Source organism: Danio rerio, chromosome 3 (assembly GCF_052040795.2).
Source record: "Danio rerio strain M-AB ecotype USA chromosome 3, GRCz13ab, whole genome shotgun sequence".
NCBI lineage: Eukaryota > Metazoa > Chordata > Actinopteri > Cypriniformes > Danionidae > Danio > Danio rerio.
This window is the reverse complement of record NC_141023.1, coordinates 13,058,517-13,078,426: the sequence shown is the minus strand read 5'-3', so window position 1 is coordinate 13,078,426 and position 19,910 is coordinate 13,058,517. Positions and strand designations below refer to the sequence as shown.

Genomic DNA, 19,910 nt, shown 5'->3' with positions numbered 1-19,910 from the left:
CATGCGCCTTCATTGGAAATGACAAACTTGCACCCTAAGCTTACTGGCATTGCTTCCAAGGGGCACACTTAGCAGCCACATTTTATTAAAAATTATATATATATATATATATATATATATATATATATATATATATATATATATATATATATTAGAGCTGTGATCTCACGGTTCAGTTCGGTTACGATTATCATGCCATCGATTCGGTTCAATACGATATTTCGGTGCATCACGGTGCATTGACGGTGCTTTTCATACACAGTTTTATATTTTCTTTACAGCAGCAGTTCTTGTATTAATTTATGAATATATATATATATATATATATATATATATATATATATATATATATATATATATATATATATATATATATATATATATATATTAATTGTAATACAATTTTGTCGTTTAATACAAACAGTCAGATATACAAACTGTAACTTTAAACAAAACGAGCATTAAGCAAATAATATAAACAAATATAAACATCCAGCTCAATTTCTGATCCTTGTCAAGTTCTCTTACACCTCTTTGATTGGTCACACCCTCAACAAAAACGGTCGCTATTGGCTCTTCAGATAAGTGACACTGATAAGCGGCAGGGGCGATCTCACATCTGATGCATGATAGACACGGTGGAGAAAACTCTGCAGACACGCGCTCCTTTCTGTATCCAAACGTAATGCTGTAAAACAGCCGAGAGGAGAAGAAAAGCCACCCCAGCAGGTCAAATGGGCCACTGGGTGTGTGTTTGTGTGTGTGAGAAAGAGAGAGAGACAGAGCGAAAGCGAGAGAAATGGAGTAGGCTACTTTCATTCTCTCGATCTCAGTGAAATAGGGGCTATTGTTGTATGTCAGTGAAAGACTGATCCAGCAAACACACACAGTGAAATTGTGCACAGTTTATGAGTTTTAAGTAGTTAAAGCGTTGTAAATACTCGCGATCGCCTCCCTCGCGACAGAGCGTATATGAGGTAAATGACGTCAGTAATAACCGGTTATGATTATTACTGAACCGATACCGAATTGTCCGCATCTGCATCGCAATGCACTGAAGAAATTATTAATTTTGACACCCCTAATATATATATATATATATATATATATATATATATATATATATATATATATATATTCACTCACACACACACACACATAAATATTGACAAAAGTGTTGTCAATAAATACAGATTTTATTATCACCAAGCCCTATGGATGTTGGTGGCTGCTTTGTTTCAGCATTCTTCAGAATATTTTGATGTTTGTTCAATTGAAGAAATTCACTACCTTTAATAATAGCAAAAATGTCTCAAACACGCATAGCAAAGGCATACCTTATAGTTGATAATGCCAAACATATGCACTTGTTTTACAAGGAACAACAACTTTAAAAAGATCTCAGACTTGTGAAGTAACTCGAATTTATTGTAAAAAAAAAAAAAATCCACAATCATCAAAGTTAAAAATGAAAATGCAGCAAATATACCCCATTTATGCATTAGTTCACAGAATTGACAATATTCTGATGTTAAAAATCTGCGCCTCGTTCTTCACAAAGAAATGGCATTCACCACAATTAAAGAAAGAAAAATAAATAAAACAGTAAAAACATGGCAATGTATGGAAGTGACTTAATTAAAAAAAACACCCATCAGGGACTTTTATTTGTCCAGGAAAGACTACTTAATCATAGGCAATAGATGGCTTGTACAGTGATTTGAGCTGCAGGGAAGATACAGTATGAAATGATGAAAAATGCCAGTCTGCTACTCTTTCATCCACTCATCAGACTGCTCAAATGAGCCGATCACGGCACAAACATAGTCTCAACGTCTTCTTTTTCTTGATTGACTCCTGTTCACATCCGCAGTGTTTGCCGACCGCAGGGTTTTTGAGGTGAGATTGTGGGTGATGCGTCACTAGGTAACAAGTTCATTATGCAGGTAACCAGTGTTTTTTTTTTTGTTTGGTTTTCGTTTTGTTTTTCTTTGCCTCTATTTTTTTCGTGTCACGTTTGCGTGCGCATTGAAAACATTGGACGGTTTATGTCGCAAACTCGTGGTAGCCATAGGAGTCTGAGACAAAGTCACCTAAAGGGTGAGACAGAGCAGAGAAGCACAGAATTAGACGTCTTCTGTGTTAGACATGCCATGACAAAGGTCACCAGCATGAGCCAATGTCGAAATCAGTTATCATCAAGGGCAAAGACAGCTTTCTCTGGGAGAATTTTTATTTTTTTATTTTTTTTTAGATTTCTCTGCTCCGGTCACCCTCAAGAAGGTCTTTCCTCAGAAAGTGGCGTTGGCATGTTGGGAAAATTTCACGTTTTTCGCCGAGGAAAGTTTGCGTCCCATGGCACAACAAAGCAGAGAAATGTAAAATCAAAAGGAAAACACGATAGAGCACAGGCACATATACAACATCCGAAAATAACCTTAGCACTTATTGATAGAGACCCAGTTTAAAGTGCATAAAACTCCTTCCTAACTTAAGTTATGGATAAGCCATGTAGTTAAAAACTAAACATTAATTATAAATTAAGAAGCATAATAAATTAAAAGCATGAGCAAATTCTAATGCCCTGGTGAAAAACAGGAAAATACTTACTGTAGCCAGAGTTATTGCCACCATATCCATACGTCCCATATCCACCTGAAAGAGGACAAGATGGACAGATCAGAATGTGTAATGTTTAAATCTAAAGAGAAATTTCTGCTCTCATTCAAACTCAGTAGATAAAGTTGTGTTGAAACCATTGATGCTCATATGGTCGTGGCTCCTAACCAGGGCCAGACAGAATCTACAGTCAGTTTATGCTATTTCTGTGCAGAATAAAACTAAAAATTACAATTATAGAATTGTAGTTAATTTAATAAATAAAATAGAATACCTTTTTAACTTTAATATTTACAACACAAACTATTGTAAATGGTTCAAATTAATATTTTCCATATTATTCAATATTACTGGAATTCATTTAAAAACTGAATTAATATAAATTTACACAAGTCAAGTTTACATCATGACAGGCTAAAAATCTGCAGAAATTTGCACAGATTCTGTGTGGGCCTACTCATTATGGGAGGGACTTACAAGCCGAGCAGTTTACTAACTCCTGATCAGTTTTTTAAAAAATGGCTGTGAGCCGTCAGCTTGAATTTAAGAGATCAGAAATGATCGTTTACAGCAAACTAGGCTTTATAATTCACATATAAATCAATGGGCTGACCAGGTATCCTGGTTTCTCAGTGCTTAATAAACACCAAATCGCTCTTAAATGTCTTCAAAGCTTTTTGTCTTGAAATTTCAATCAATCGCTTCGAAATCTGCATAAAATGTCATGTCACTGCGTACAAACAAATTCACTTGTGACTTGTCCATAGATGTACAATCTTCTAATCCTCCGAATGTTCACGTTGTACGCCCACCTTTAGTCTTAAAAAACCAAGCAAAATTTGCAACACTGCACAAAATGGAAATTTCCCCACTACGTTTTGATGGGACAACCTTTAAATTAATTGTTTTTACCCTTTGACTGCCTGCTCTACCAAATGGTTGATCAATTTTAAATCATGGCTTTTAAAGTGATTTAATACTTTTTTTAATAGTCATTCTTTACAGTATTGCTTGTTTACAACAAAATCAAAACAATCCTGTTGCACTACTACACTTGATGTTTGTTTTACTAGTTAAAAAAAAAACATGTTAGATGAGAATCTGAAATGTTTTATAGCATACTTCAAAAACTAAAGATGATTTAGTGTTCAACTATAATTTATTTTGAATACGTTTTAATAAATTACAATTCATAATTTCTGATTTTCATAGTATATGTATTTATTCCAGCACTTTTACCATAAACCGACATATCAACCATTTGATATTTTAGAAACTATGGGATGTGTTGGTGGAGAAAAAAAAAAAAAAAAAGGAAAAAAAAAAAAAACACTAAAAAAAATAACTAGCGACATTGGGAGTTAAATGCAATCCAATATTTTTCTTCTTGGTGGGGTAGTTAAAGAGATGACTGTTAAAAACTTTGACTTAATTTCCAGAATTGAGTATTATCATTACAAAAATGTATGTACTCAATTTTTTGCTATTAGAAATAAAAAACAAAAAATTCAGTTTTCGAACAGATTTACATGCATAATCTCAGAACAGTAGCTACACATTTAATACTTAAAAATATATATATATAAAAATAGAAACAGCAAGTATTCTAGTGCACTTTAAATGTTTTTGCTCTATTTAGCTGGAACATTATTTCACATTTGGACAAAACAACAACCTACTGGAAGCAGCAAAAACAACAGATGCTGAGTAATGTAAAAAATTTTAATTAGGTTACTCAATTTCTGATCGTAAAGTTGGAAAAAAGGATTTTTTTTATTATTCGTGTTTTTTTTTTTTTTAGAAAAGTGTTTAGACTAACAACAGATTAAGCAATCTTTTTCTATTGTATTACAACACATCTTGACCAGACACACTTCCTCTTTTACTGCGCTGCATACTTTTTATAAGAACTGCTGACAAGTGGAAAAAGCAGAATAAGAATAAGCAGAATAAGAATAAATTTAGGGTGGGGGTCTTTGTTCCAGAACTGCTGTCTAGACATGTTACAAGTTGTCATGATGCTTGTAAAAGTTGTGAAATATATTAAAGATGCACTTAATTGTTCAGTTCTGGTATGCAGAGAAGGGTTGCAGAAAGAGGAAGTATGTCTGGAGTACAAGAGCCATAGGACTGCAAAATGACTGATAAGTGACTTTACACCAAACTTCACCTGTTAATATCAGTTGTGTATATATGCTGGAGTCAGGAAATGTATGTCTGTTGCGAATCTCTTGAATTTAATCCTAGTATTGCATTGGGGTAATGGGGTAATTGAAGAAAACCCTCTCCAGATCTTTTTTTATTGAACACACATGGAATTGGCTTAATATTCCAACAGTACCTTGGTTAAATCCTCCACCGTTGTTGAATCCCCGTCCTCGGCCCCTGCCGCGTCCTCTTCCTCTGCCCCTTGGATTAGGCATCATGTCAGAGGGTGGCCCGCTCACCATCCCAAATCCAGTGTGCTGACAAAAACAAAATCACAGGATTAGACAAAGAATATTTAGGCCAACGACAGTAAAAACAGCAGGAATGGGGCCTACCATTGGAGGCATTTTCTTTTTCTTGTTCACCTCAGAGTTGGAGCCTTCTGGGAACAGTTTCTCCAGAGCCGCCAGGGCTGCGTACGCCTTCGCCACCTTTTTGTTGGATCCAGTACCCTGAAACTTCTGTCCATCGATCTCAACCTGGAGATGAAAAAGCAGCACTGACGGTCATTTTATTTGCTTGTTCATTTATTTATTGCCACAAAATAAAATATTCTTCAATAAAGGGATAGTTCACCCAAACATTATTTACTCATCATTTACTTTCCCTTGAGACATTTTCATGTTTCTTTCTTCTGTTAAACACAAAAGATGATATTATGAAGAAAACTGAAAACCAGTAACCACCAACTTCCATCATGTTTGTTTGTCCTACTATAGAAGTCAATGGTAACAGGTTTCCAGCAATCTTCAAAATAGATTCTTTTGTGTTCAACAGGTTTTGAAGAGGAGAGAGTAAATGTTTCCTACTTCCTTAACATGACATGTTTCAGTCCAATGCATGAAAACTTAAAATTCTCCCTGGGATCCATTTTTTAAAGCATCCATCAGACTTCACATTATAATACAGTGTTTTATGGTGACAAACTCGACAGTGTTGCATGTCCACTGTCATTTTATATATGAAGCGTTTAGATGCAAAAACCTCTAAAAGCCATTTGATATTTTCGACTAAAATTATAATTCTTCTCAGACTCCTGTATTTAGGCTCAGTAATTCATTTTTATAGTGACAAATACATTTTTTTCATTGACTTTCAAGTAAAACAACTGAAAATAAACATAGGAGGCTGAAAAAAATGCTCATTTTAGGGGAACATTTCAGACAGCATTTAGAGGTTTTTGTCTATATCTGAACTCTTCATTTACATTCTTGATTGCATCTTTTTATTAACTTTAACTATTAAATCAAAACCTATGAATACTTCATTGAATAAATCAACAGTTGTCTACTCAATCTTATAAAAAAAAAAAGACAGGAAAACAGGAATGATTGTGATCCTTCACCTCCATGACGAAGCGTTTGTCGTGGCTTCCCCCGGTCTCAGAGATGAGCTCATACTTCAGCCCTCTGCGTTTCTCATTGAGCTCCATCACTGGGTTCTTGCCATGTTTGGTCAGGATGGGTCCCTGCTGTCGAGCATTCTGAGAGAGCAGAAAATACCAAACAACATACAAAATATATTCATCAGCCAAAGTTAAGCTATGCAAAGTAAAAATAAGACATTACGTTTGACATGCAATTTTGTGCACGTAAAGCATTATGTATGGGGAAAAAAAAGACAGTTTGTTCATTTTGGTTCTGAGAGAGATTAGAGTTTGTCAAATCAACAAATGACTATTTTATGGAAGAAATTAAAGTAAAAGTAAACAATAAACATAAAATTTAGACCTAAACAGTTTAAACTGTTTATATTTTAACAGTTTATAAATAGCATCTCTATAATAAAGACATCAACAACAAAACATAACTAAATGATTATTCCTACAAATGCTTTTGAATGTTCTGCTCAAAGATGCTAATAATTGATGAATTCTGTGAAAATGTAAAATACTGCATTTTTTAAATACTGTAACTAGGGCTGGGCGGTCCTAGTTGGAATCCCAGATCTTTTAAACAGAAAATTTGATTTGATTTAAATAAATTTTTCCCACCAGAAAAGTTTACCATTTCATAATTCTAGGATATAAAAATGCTAAAGAAAGCTCATGAAGTCATTTAAAGATCAAATGTAACAATATCTATTTACAATACTATTCAAGACTTTTATAAAAATCAACTAAACCATTTTTTACAATTACAGTGAAAGTGCTCACATAATGATTGCTAAAATGAGGACCTTTTTTAAGATGATTTATTTAATGTTTTTCAATGAACATTCATTCAGAGGTTTATTCATTTTTATTTTGTGTTATATCAGTTCCTATAAATTACTCACATTAGGCTAGTGGGTTGCATTTTATTGCTTTAATTTGCATGATTGCTTTTAATAGTGAATTGAGTGAGTTTTGTCAGTGTTGATATTTACTGTACTGAACGTTTTTTTGCGTCACTCACCCGAAAACAGAAACATTGGAATTCAACATTAGATCGATAACAATTCCTTTCATATGCACATCTTGTCCATTATTGTCTCACCCTTTACTTTTGAGAAGCATGAGAAGCAGTAAATGTGTGACAGAGCCCTGAATTATGTCGGCTTTTTTGGCAGGAACGTTTGTTTAGCAGTCTTTTTTTAAAATTTTTATTATTATTTTTTTAAAAGACCAAAACTATTGTCTGATATCTTCCTTGACTGCTGACGCTGCCATGTTGTTTGTGTTTCTCTATGGCAAATGTAAAGGGGAACTACATTCTCAGGTGAATAAAAATCATTTTTACCCTAACAAATCAATGTGAATTTCACACTCAATAAAATCAATTTATTGCCCAGCCCTAACATGAACATTTACCACCATTACCCCAGTATTCAGTGTCAATAATTCTAATATGCTGATCTGGTGTTCAACATACAATTCATTCAATAGAGTACATTTATTTGGTATATTTATCACGTCAAACATAACATTTCCTTTTTCAGGATGTTAATTTAGTTAACAACATTTGTTTTGAAAATTTTAAACGCCTCTGTTGTTCAGATCAATTGATTTAGCTGAACAAGCCTGAAAATACCTTCATAAATAGTTGTATTGTTTATTTTTCTTTATTGTTGTGCTCAAATAATCATTTCATTAGCGACTTCTGTGCCACTTCTGCCTCTTATCTGCCACTATGATCGCAGCAACCTTCAACTTTTGACCATTAATATTAACTATTTTTGACCGTTAACTATACTAGTACACGCATATGACTACTTTACTAAAACGGAAGAGTAGTGCAATCTGTAATATTGGCCACAAGCTTGATTAATCAATGTCATAAAGATGATCCCAATACCTCGTCAGTTGGGGTTTCTGTAATTGGTACAGGTTCTGGCTCCATTTTGATGACTGGGGGCAAAGTCTCCTGTGTGCTCACCGGCTCGTCCACCTTCATCAGTTCAGTGGTCTTCTGGTCCATTCCTGTGGGCAGACCCATGTCTTGCAAGACCTGGAGAAACAGATCAAAGTCAGTTTCTACTAGATTTGGAAAAAGTCACAGATAAAAATCTACTCTGGGAATCTTTATCCTATATTAAATGGCAAGTACAAATGCCACACTATATGTGTTTTTGAACCATACCATAGTAAATTGTACACCATTTACAAAACAATCACTGGAAAAGCTCATCAAGTGTAATTTTAAGTATATATATGGGACCATTAAGCAACTCGAATGACTTATTTTCCACAGATAGGTCTCTTACCTTGACAGCAACGTGTAGTTTTGCAGTGCGTTTGGAGGGACCGGAGGCTTCAAAGTTCTTTCCATCCACTTCTACAGACATGGTGAACACAGGAACATGAACAGGCCCGGTCTGAGAGATGAGTTTATACTGCAGGCCCGGCTTCAGCTGATTCAGTCGCATGAGAGCGTTCATGGCCTGTGCAGGCTCCGCTTTCTCGTCTGGAGCTGAACAGCAGGAAATAGAGAGTTGTGTGTGTCAGTAATGTGCAAACACGCACACAAAGAAATTGTGAACAAATGAAGAACATCTACATTTCTTCTGCAGCTTCTTCTTCTTCTTGTTAGGATTCTTCTCATCGGTGGACTCCTCCTCTATGGGTCGTTTCATTGGCGGCACGTAGGTTGTGCTGGGTGGGATTTGAACTGATAAAAGACAACACAAAGTCAGGCTTCATTCATATTAAGAAAGTTGAGTTTATAGTCATATCAGTTTTCCATTTCATGGCAAAAACTAAATATACCAATATCTTATAAATAACACTTTTAAACATTATAGACAGGTTTATAACAATAAATGGAAAACAATAATACATAAATATTCTACTATTTAAGGTTACACATAAAAAAAGAAGGATTAAGTCTTTATGTATGAAGCACATTTAAAACAAACCAAAGTGCTGTAAATAAGAGAACTAAAGGCAAAAGAAAAATGCATAAATAAATAAGAGCAATAAAAAAGCTAATCAATGACTATTTAAAGCGAGAGAAAATGGATAGGTTATTGAAATGGATTTAGAGAGAAAGTCTAACGTGAAGTAGTACTGTTCCAATAAAAAGTGCTGTCTGATGACATTAAAAACACTTGCAATGCTCTATATAGGTTTAACATTTAGGTTTCTGTTGCAATATTGACATTTAGAAGCAACTTCTCTTTGGAGTAAATGTCCATGAGTGAGTCTACCGTGTCCAAAACACCATCTTGGATAATTAACCTCATCATGTGCTGAATTAAGAGTTTGATTTTCTTCTCATTAACAAATGAATTTTAAAAGGTTTATTATTAAAGTTTTGAATCCATTCTACTTGCCATATGTCTCAAATTAAACTTAGTGTCTTTCAAGACTGAAAGTAGAATTTTGCATTCCTTAATTCTTTCTGTAAGAGTTGTTTTTGCAACTTATATATATATATATATATATATATATATATATATATATATATATATATATATATATGCGCATGTATATGTATGCGCATGTATATGTATGCGCATGTATATGTATGTATAATACATAATATTATAATATACAAGTCCATAATTACATTTATAAATTCAAAGTGGAGCAATATTATGTAGAATAATTCTATTTTTCTGTTACACTGGTCAGAAAACTGCACATGCTTAAACAATAAATCGGGTAAGAAAAGGTCATTGATAATAAATGTAATGTAAAACAGTGTCATTGCAAAAAAAAGATAAAACTGAAAGCATTATACTCCACTTGGTTAAAATGTTTAAGCATAGCATTTTTTTTTTAAAATAAAGCTGAGGCCACGTTTGACTCAAAATTATTGTAGTGTAATTATTATTAAAATATTGTCTACATTGTCTGCATTTCCATTTAGTAGGACTACAAGTGGTACAGAATCAAATAATTAAATTCCTTGAGCAACTAAATTACTTTCAGACATCGTAAAAGGTAGCTAATAATTTAGCGAATTACTAAACTTGCCAAATACTGTCAAACAGCAATGCCGGGTGCTCACCTGTATAGTCAATAGGAGTATCACTGCGTGGTTTTCTGGGCATTTTTGAAGGAAGTGGGTCCATGCCGAGCACTTTGTGCAGCTGTCCAAAAGCCGAAAGCCTCAAAGCATGCTGTGTGATTCAAAAAGCCAACAATCAGCCATTATGCTCATACTAAAGCTTTAAATTACAAAAGCTCTAAATTTTACAAGAGCTTTAAATTTTACAAAATGTAAAATTATCTCTGATGTTCCTGGAGTGTATATGTGAAGTTTCCGCTAAAAATACCACACAAATATTTCTTTAAAACTATTTGAATCTGCCCCTTTTAGGTCTTGATCCTTATTTATCACTTTGGTGACTGTCGCTTTAAATTCAAATGAGTTTGGGCTCTTTTCAAAAGAGGGAGGGGTTACAAATACTTGTGTCAGCATGGTGGCAGAATCAAAAACAAAACTCCCGTCCAATGCTAATGAGGGATAGATTGACACTAATGGGCGGGGCTTTCCCCTCTGATGACACGTACAAAAGGAGAATGTTTTTATCAAGTGTGATTATAAAACAAAAATTATTTCATTTTTACCATTAGAGGCTGGTTAGAATCCCACACTGTTGCCACACAACAACGTTTAAATCCCTTATAAAAGTGATTTTTGCATAATAGGTCCCCTTTAAGTGGTCAGATGCTAAACTATACCAAAAACAGAATAAAATGTGGACAAACCTGAGCACTCTGAGTGATGTCCTCCCGCTGCTGGCGGTCCACGTGACTGATGGCATCTGTTAGCTCCTTTTCACAAGGGTCACAAATACCTGAACCATCTGAAACCAAATTTACAGTATTTTTTTGCAGCCTTTCAAACTTCTTAATCATAAATTATAATGCTGATTGGTCAGTACAATGGAACAGTAACCATTTACACATTAAAAGGAGAACTTTACTGCACAAGTGCTATTTTGTGAACAACCAGAGGAATGCTCAAGTTGAATGCTCTTAAATATTGGCGGACTATTTTTATACGGTCTATTTTAGATGTCTAAAAAGATGAAAGTGACTAACCAGCCATGAGGATTCCAGATGCAAGACATTCCAGAACTCTACGGAGAGCTTCTCCTGCTCCCATTGGCCGATTCCCAGTGCCAATCGCCTTTTCACACAGCAGTTCTAAGGGCTTTAAGGCACAAGAGCTACATTAGATGGACGCTAATATAGACAAAAGATTTGCTTATATTATTTGTATCAACAGATATAGGATTAAAGATATAATTCATATTCATACCATAAAGGTATCATTTAGATAAAGGATTATTCGTTTAAAATTTAAACAGTCTGTATGAAATCAGAGTATCAAACTTGGCAAAAACAAAAGCCTTCATGGACTAAATTTTGGCATCTTTAAATACAAACTACTTAAAGATAAGTTAAATAAAAAAAAAAAAAAGATGCATGATTAATGACTTTACAGCATTGGCAAATGTAAGAGAAAGAGCTTACTGAAATTATCATGCAGTGCTGCTTTGCACAGTTGAAATGATAAATTAAACAACTTTTGCTATTTAAATATCCACCAAATAATAAATGAGGTTTACCCATCCTCTCAGAGGAGACCAAGTGGGCACACGAGCACAGAGGTCCCTTAGGATGCGGATGACGATCACACAGGAGCGCAGTCCGTTAGCCCTGGCCTAGAGACAAAAGCAGGAGGGACACAATCCAGCAGTTTAGCTCAAGGATTCATAATGTGGCACAACACCAAAGCAGTAAACAAATAAATAACGGGTGACATTTACTGATACGAAATGTGCATCAAAAAGCATTAGCAATGTAAAGAGTGGCAAATGGTTTAGAGGCCTTTAAAAAAAAATGTAAAAGCATATTACTCGAGTGAGAACTATATTAATGACATTAGGAGACCAGATTAAAAACATTAGGTTAGGGAAGAGGAACATAACGTGGCTTGTGTTTGTGGCTATACTAAATATGTCAGTTGATTTATACGAGAATATGACAAAGATCTAGATAAAATATGAGAAAAGCAGCTTTAAAAGGACTTTTAAAGATCTACAGGGCCTCAAATGAAAGCAAGAAAGCATTAAGATGGCGGAACAGGTGCAATATTCCTTTGAAAAAATAAAAATGAAACCAGCAACGACAATAAAAGTGAACATTTTGCAAGCCGCTCAAAAAATTAATATTTTATAATGTAATTAATAGCATGGGTTCTATACAAGATGTAAAGGCAACATCTTGACAAATAAAACAAATTTTAAATAATTAAATTTTATGTTGTTTTTTTTTGGAGGTAAAAAATGCATGACATCCATCTGCAAAAAATAAAACTAAAACCTTAAATGATTTTAACCTCTTCCAACTTTTGTCTTTGTTTTCTTACGATCGCCACACTTGCACTTATTTGATCAAAATATTCATATTTTTATATAGAATGTTTGAAATCATTCCCGTTTTTGGAGCTTAATATTAGTCTAATGTGCTTTCTTATATTCTCAAATGAACAGCAATTCTCTGAAACAAACCAGTTTCAATAGAGTAACATAATTCAGTCTGAATTTCAATTCTACACTAAAGTTTTCAAAAATAAATTGTGGCAATCAATATAACAACCCAAAGGCTGATGATGAACTTGCAACATTGGATATAACTATACAACTACAAAGCGCTGAAAAATCAAGTATGTAATAAAAACAGCACTGCTGGCTGCAGAAATATTGCACCTCATTGTATTTCAAATTAAGTCGTTGTAAAGCATTAAACTGTACTGTAAAAATGTGCAGGTAATGCGTCCTAAAGTTAACCAGCTTTACTGATGTGATAATGCACAAAAGTTAATTTAGCCAAGCAGATGTCAGACAACACTGACAAAAGATGTGCTTGGCAAACGCAATTCAAAACAGTCCAGCAAGAAATATGACATTCTACTAGAGGCAAATACACCCCCACAAATAAAATCTACACGGACACACTGAAAAAGAACCCACACAAACAACTGAAAAAAAGACTGCATAAAGAAATAAGGTTAACACAGAAACAAAATGAAAACAAACTCAACTACTAGAAGACAAATAAAGACAAGATGCAAACCTGGAACCACTTGGCGTGGCGGAGGGACGCCAAGGCAGTCAGGCATTTCTGCCTGTCCAGTACATCCGGAGGATCGATGACTGATAGCGTTTCTATTGGCAGGTGGAATAAGAAGACAAGGTACAGTTTGACCAAGGGGTTTTTCTGTCTCATGGCCGGGGGGGAGGAGGCAGAAACCCCTACCAAAGGCAGTGGAGGGAAGAGGAGGAGGAGGCCCCCCAACAAAAACAACCCTTCCTGTGCTACGGCAAGGATGGAAACCTATGAGTGCTGAACGTATGGCTCCGTTTCAAATCCAAGTGATGCTACACTTCAGCATAAAAACAGCTGAGTCTAGGAGATCAACATTTCATTTGCAAAAGCAATACACTATTGACTTTGAAAGAGCCATTAACTTCTCACAATTATGGGAATAGTTGAATAGCAGTAAAAAGTAGAAAAACATTTGTGGCGTTTCTCAATCTTCTGACCAACCTGTTAAAATGATGGTGCATCAAAACCATACAAACAAATTGTGATGCAAAAACACCAATTAAAAAAAGCATATAATTTAAAAATACCTAAATGAGGTTGACCAGTCAGACAGAGTTCCTTTCATTATGTGTGAGCCCAAAATATCTAAAATACAACAAGTCCACTAAAATTAACTACTTTTCCACTTTTGAGGAAATTAATAAAATACAGATTCAAGCTAACATACTAAATCAAAAATTAAAGATATTGCACTTAACTTATTAAAAAAGCAGCGAAAATGCATGTGTAATGTACTCTATTTTAACCATAGCAATGTAGGATATTAGATGCTGCCTTTAATTGTAGTGACCACTTTCTAGTCTTTCCAAATAATGACTAAATATAGCTCACTATGATTTGAAACGGAGCCCGTGTGGCTGCATTTGAGGCATGAAGGTGCAAAGTGAGTGACTGTATTAAATGAGATTCTTGTATTTGTTCATTGACGTGACATGGGGAACCCCTCCTCCTCGCCCCCTTGCTTTTTTTTCTGGGTGCACTGCCTTGCCCCTTCCGAGACAGAGAGCGTCCAGTTGGTCAAAGGTCCAGCGTCCCTAAAATTGACAAACTAGAAGGCTTGACAGAGAGAATCAGATTTTGAACCACAGGCAGCAGTAGTCATATACACAAGAGGTATGATCAAAACAAGTCCACACTGCAGCAAAACTGATGGCTTGTGATGGTCAAAGGCAGGCGTCACTAACCATGGGGTCACAGATAGGGCTAGGCTTTCAGTTCGGCCTCAATTTGGTTCCAATTGACCTTTCGCTAAGACCCGCCATCCCTTGATTACTGTTGCTCTGCACTGATGCAATTCAGTAAGCAGCACTCGAAATGAGGATAAACTGGATTGCATATTTTTTCACAGATTAGAACAGATTTTGACATTGCAATGCATTACATTAAAAATATACAGTAAAATAATTACAAATAAAGGCAAAAGCTGCCTAGATAAGACTGTAAAGGAGGGTTTAACGAAAGGTCAATTATTTTATGCATCTGCTTTTCCTATCCACTACACCAGCCCTGAAAATGAAATTTACTTGAAAAGGTTGCCCATTAAACACTGATTTAGTGAGTTTCTGTGAGCATTTAAACCACCACAGCGTGTCTCGTCTATATTCTTCATCCTAATGTCTAGCATTATCTATAACCCTCCTGCCCTCCGTGCAGCCTCTTTGAGAAAGGCTCCGTCAACAAGCCCTGGCGATCAAACCAGAGCTCGACAATCCTTCTGCTTTTCATTTTTGCTGCAATGCAAACCGTTCCATTTCTTCTCCATTATACGAACACATGCAAACAACAAGGTTTGTGATTTGGTTTCTTAATTCTCAGTAAGCCTTCAGTAAACTCTCCTTTAAAGTACTTCACTTAAAGCTTTACCCATCACTTAGATATGTTACTGTATATTGGGCCATCAACACGTTAACAGCACTCAGCATGGAACTGTGAGACTTCAGGTGGCATTAAACATCATCTGTGTGACATCACTACTCTGTACACAATATCCCCAAGCTCCATTGAAGGCCCAATAAACAATATCCCTGCCCGAGTCCATCTGCTGTATCAGGGGGTCGTGAGGGTGGTTAGAGGAACCCTAAGGCATGTGATTTCAGACCTACCTCCAGCAGCCTGCTTCTCAACCTCCTCCCTCACGAGTGGTGAAGTCAGGTGAATGGTGAGGGTCAGCGGAGGCTCTTTGGCATTTTTGATGACAATGGTGGCATCGCGGATGCACGGTTTAACATCATATTTTTCCTCAGTGACGAGCTGCTGGAAAGATATTTGAGATTTATGCATGTGTTTTTTTGTTGCCCAGCGTAAACTTAAAAAAAAAAAAAATCACAACTATAGAAATTCAATTGGTTCAGGCAAAACTATAAAACATATGCACAAAAAAAAAAAAAAAAAGTGAAACTCCAAACAATAGCATTTCTTTAACCGTACGTTCATACCGAAAGCGGCGAGAGTGTTATCAAATTCATTTAACAATGGAAGATCAAGTTGCGTGTGGTGTGGCTTTGCTCTATTTATCCAATATGTGTCCATGTGTCTGAAATATCCTGAAGCAGCTATGCTGTTTTGTCCTGTCACGTCGCGTGAGTTTCCCGCTTTAAGATAATTTAAAGTTATATAACATTAATGCACATCAGTAACTCGCCAATAACTTATTTAATGCATGTTCCTGTAAGAAAACATTGTAAATAATTGGAAATCCGGCTACCGCAATCAAACCCTTGGGAACAACTGTGGTCGGAACCAAAGTTCACAGGTCTGTGTTCTCTGAACTCCGATCAAGCTGTGGACGTCTTCATTCTGATTGCTTGCCGCCGAACCGCGTCATAGCTCATCACCAAAAAGTAGACTTGATTTCAACTCTCCTCGACACCCACGCCGGAGAAGACGCGCCGCGCTGCTTCTCGCCACCAGCTCTTATTGAAAATGAATGACTTCAGGCTACTTCGACGCTCTCGCCGCTTTCGGTGTGAACGTACGGTAATGCTCCTAAAAGTAGTAATGTTTACTTTAATCATTGCGTAATGTATGGTTTTCTATTATCCAGTCATTTTTGTTTAGGAAAAATCGGGCTAAAAAGCATTTTAATTCCCTCAAACAAACAATGGTTTGGTTAATCGTTGACAATAGTGGGATGGTGCAAAAACAATTGTGCAACGAATAAAATCAAATACTGAATAAGTGTCAATCCACATAATGGCAACCCAAATTTCAAAAGTCATGATACAAGGAGACTTCATATTTTACAGCTATTTCCAGAGAAGGCCGGCTAACAGATTTAGTTTAAGAACATCAGAGATGGTCCATGCTCAACAACTAACTGTTTTTGTGTATTTCTTTTTTTTTTTGCAGCCCAATATGCACTTGGTTGCCAGGTTAAGCATAAAATTAGTGAGTCTGTGACCAATGCAAGCAAGAAATAAATAAGCTAAACATACCAAGATAGCATCAATCACTTAACAGGACAGGCAGAAACACAATTGAAACAACTAAAAGTTATTGCACACTAGTGATGTAACGGATCACAAATCTCATGGTTCAGATCACACACGGATCGGACCGTTTTTTTTGGATCAGCAAAAACGGGGAGACAAATGTCATTTGCTTTCTACTTGTACAAAAACATTACTACAAAAACCCTGGGTTTTAACAAACAGAACTTAGAACCTGTAATTTTAATAAAAATCAAGAAAGAACCAGCTGGAAAAGGAAAATATTCTAAATAATCTGTTGCTGATAATGCTAAATATAGAAAACTTGTACAACATATCATATTTATATTCAGTTAATGATTCAACAATTCACACAAATTATGCTTCATTATAGGTGGATCATATTTAAAAACCTATTCAGTTATATAATTTGGATGGCTGTGTTAAACAATGTAATTGCAACAACATTCATCAGCGTCAAGTTCCAGTAAACTGTGATTTTAATCTTTACCATAAACAGTGTTTATAACTGAACTATAAACTGTTCTCCCAGTACTTCTGTTATTGAATTGTTTGTAACTTACTGAAAGAGTAAAAACAGAATCTCTCTCGATCAATCGCAGATTTGAATTCAGCGCTTCGAAGGATTAATAAACATATGCAAATCATTATCATTCATGTTGCACGGGATGAATTAAGACAGTGTTCTCAATATTTGATAGTGCAGCTTTATACAATGCATTAATGTAGGATAAACAAACAGTGACTACGTTTACATGGACATCAGTAATCGCATTATTTGCCTTAATCTAATGAAGACAATAATAAGATCGAGTTTACGCGAGTTGCTTTTTGAATGTTTCTTTCATGATCCTGTTTTATATATCATAGCACAATTAGATTAACGTCATTGCGTCACCGCGCTTTCCTCCAGAGTTTCATGCAATTTCGGGTGTTTCATTATTAATTTGTCGACTTTAACAGTTTGACACTTTCACTTTCATTTGAGAACACTTCCTGCATGGCCCTGTGACAAACGAGATATTGGATGCAAGGATGAGCTGCTGGAAGATTGTTTTTTTTTTAATGGAAGTTCATCCCGCATACGGAATGGAAAAAAAAAACTCAGCATTTCACAATGCAGGTGTCTGGTCAGCACTGACTGGGTAGATGCAAAGAGTGTCAAACAGTCATGTGTGTGGACTATCCTGTCGCAACACACAGCGAAAAATCCTACATGAAGGTAATAGTTTGATTTAGGTGTTTACATGTCTGTACTGCACTTCAATAATGCGACTAAAATCGGCATACTTCACATATCATAATTCGATTTCTCTTCAGTTCGATTATGACCCTAATCTGATTGAACTTATCAAAAATTGCTGTTTACATGGTAGACTCTGAATCAGAGTATTGTCTTAATTGCATTAACATCAAAATATTGGTGTCCATATAAACAGTCACTGACAAAAAACACCTTTAATTAATAACCTAAGAGAGCATTTAGGTCCCACCACAACTTTTTCTGTCCTCATTATACTCAACAGGGAAGGCAAAATGCTTTCATACACATGCTTTAAATGATGCAACTGTTATAAAGGGTATATATACGTTTTTTATATATATATATATATATATATATATATATATATATATATATATATATATATATATATATATATATATATATATATGTTATCCAACGTAAAAAAATTTGATTTGGAAAATGCAGACGAAGTTTGTACCGTTTGCCGTTTTAGATTATTGTGAACATGTAGGTGCTGCTTGTCATTCAGACAACACTTCTATGTTCGTTCTTGCTAAGAATTGCAGGCAAAATGATCAGTAAATGGTTTATGATAAATGTTTTAATAATCATAATGATATGTTATTAATCAGAAACGTTTTGCATTTTTTGAAATGGATTAATTAATATGCATCCGACTCCGTGTGCAAGGTTTGTGTACCTGACCAACTTTCACATAAGAATACGAAAAAAAACGCATCTGAAATTTTCAGACTTCAGTGTGCCAACACCTGCATTCTAGTTCAACATGTTACATGCAGACTTACCTTTAGCTGCACAGCCAGGTTATCAGACACTTTCTTTAGCAGGGTGATAGTGGGTTTCTCTTTGCACAGCAGCACAAGCTCCAGGTCGAGATCTCCCTTCAGGAGAAGGCCTTTAGCTACCAGCCCCACACGCATGACTCCGCGCAGGGAACGGGTTGCCTGCTCCCCGGTGCTTGGCTCACTGAAATATCAGTAGATGCAGCTTCTTGATAAACATTCACCGTAAAATTAGAGCGTAAACAGTAGACAACTCTTCAGATCTACTCACGTCTCCTTATCCCCTTCTCCATCTGTGTCCAATGCATTTACTTTGGCATTTCCCTTCTCCTGGTCATCCAGCCAATCAGACACAAGCTTGAGAGCACGCTCTGTGTGGGACACCATGTTCTGCACCCCCTCCAGCTCCTCCTGGGTGGGATAGATGGCCGAGTGTTTGGCCATCACATGGCGGTCGTCGTTCACAAAGATGCGCATGGAGCGATGACGAAGAGGAGGAGGCTTCATGGAAAACAAACAGAGGAAAACATTAATAACAAAAGCCAGTTCAAATTGAAGAATCTAACTAAGGATCTGAGAATCCTTGTAGCAAACTTATGAGTGTGTTGTTTCAAAGCAACTATTTGTTGTTTTATTATTTTTTTTGTTTTTATGCCCTTTTTCTTTATTTAATTATCTTTTTTAATCATATGATCCCAAGTCATTTATATAATTATCATATGATTTTATTGATTAGTAGTAAATGATTTGATTATTATTAATTGATTATTTGCCATTTTATTATGTTTTTTATATTTTATTATTACTATTTTTATAAAATTATTGCTTCATTATAGTTTCCTTTTTTCCATATTGTTATAATCTTATGACTGTGGATTCAAGCAAAGCTTATTTTCATTAGTAAGAGATAAGAGAATGTCTCCATTTCAAGGTCTGTATTGTCTCTGGACAATGTTGTGAAGCAGTAATGTTCCATTGCTGTTGCTTGTGGTATAATAACACTTGTTGGATTTATCAGAGTCAGACGAAGTCTGAGCATT

General features: G+C 35.4%; 1 protein-coding gene across 17 annotated transcripts in view; it reads right to left on the bottom strand.

Annotated features, from left to right (window-relative positions):
- The window catches only part of ilf3b (interleukin enhancer binding factor 3b), a 35,096-nt gene that overhangs the window by 8,618 nt on the left and 6,568 nt on the right, over positions 1–19,910 (bottom strand). Inside the window, exons 3-18 of one of the 17 annotated variants that reach the window (XM_087242133.1) lie at positions 19,142–19,371; positions 16,348–19,054; positions 15,475–15,787; positions 13,340–13,431; positions 11,830–11,925; positions 11,300–11,411; positions 10,964–11,061; positions 10,260–10,371; positions 8,805–8,915; positions 8,512–8,717; positions 8,103–8,255; positions 6,173–6,310; positions 5,163–5,306; positions 4,961–5,084; positions 2,611–2,655; positions 1,408–2,093 (exon numbers count right to left, since the gene is read on the bottom strand). In XM_087242133.1, the coding sequence (XP_087098259.1) occupies positions 2,047–2,093; positions 2,611–2,655; positions 4,961–5,084; positions 5,163–5,306; positions 6,173–6,310; positions 8,103–8,255; positions 8,512–8,717; positions 8,805–8,915; positions 10,260–10,371; positions 10,964–11,061; positions 11,300–11,411; positions 11,830–11,925; positions 13,340–13,431; positions 15,475–15,652 (1,656 nt within the window). In that variant the 5' untranslated portion in view covers positions 15,653–15,787; positions 16,348–19,054; positions 19,142–19,371 and the 3' untranslated portion in view covers positions 1,408–2,046. 17 annotated transcript variants of the gene reach the window in all.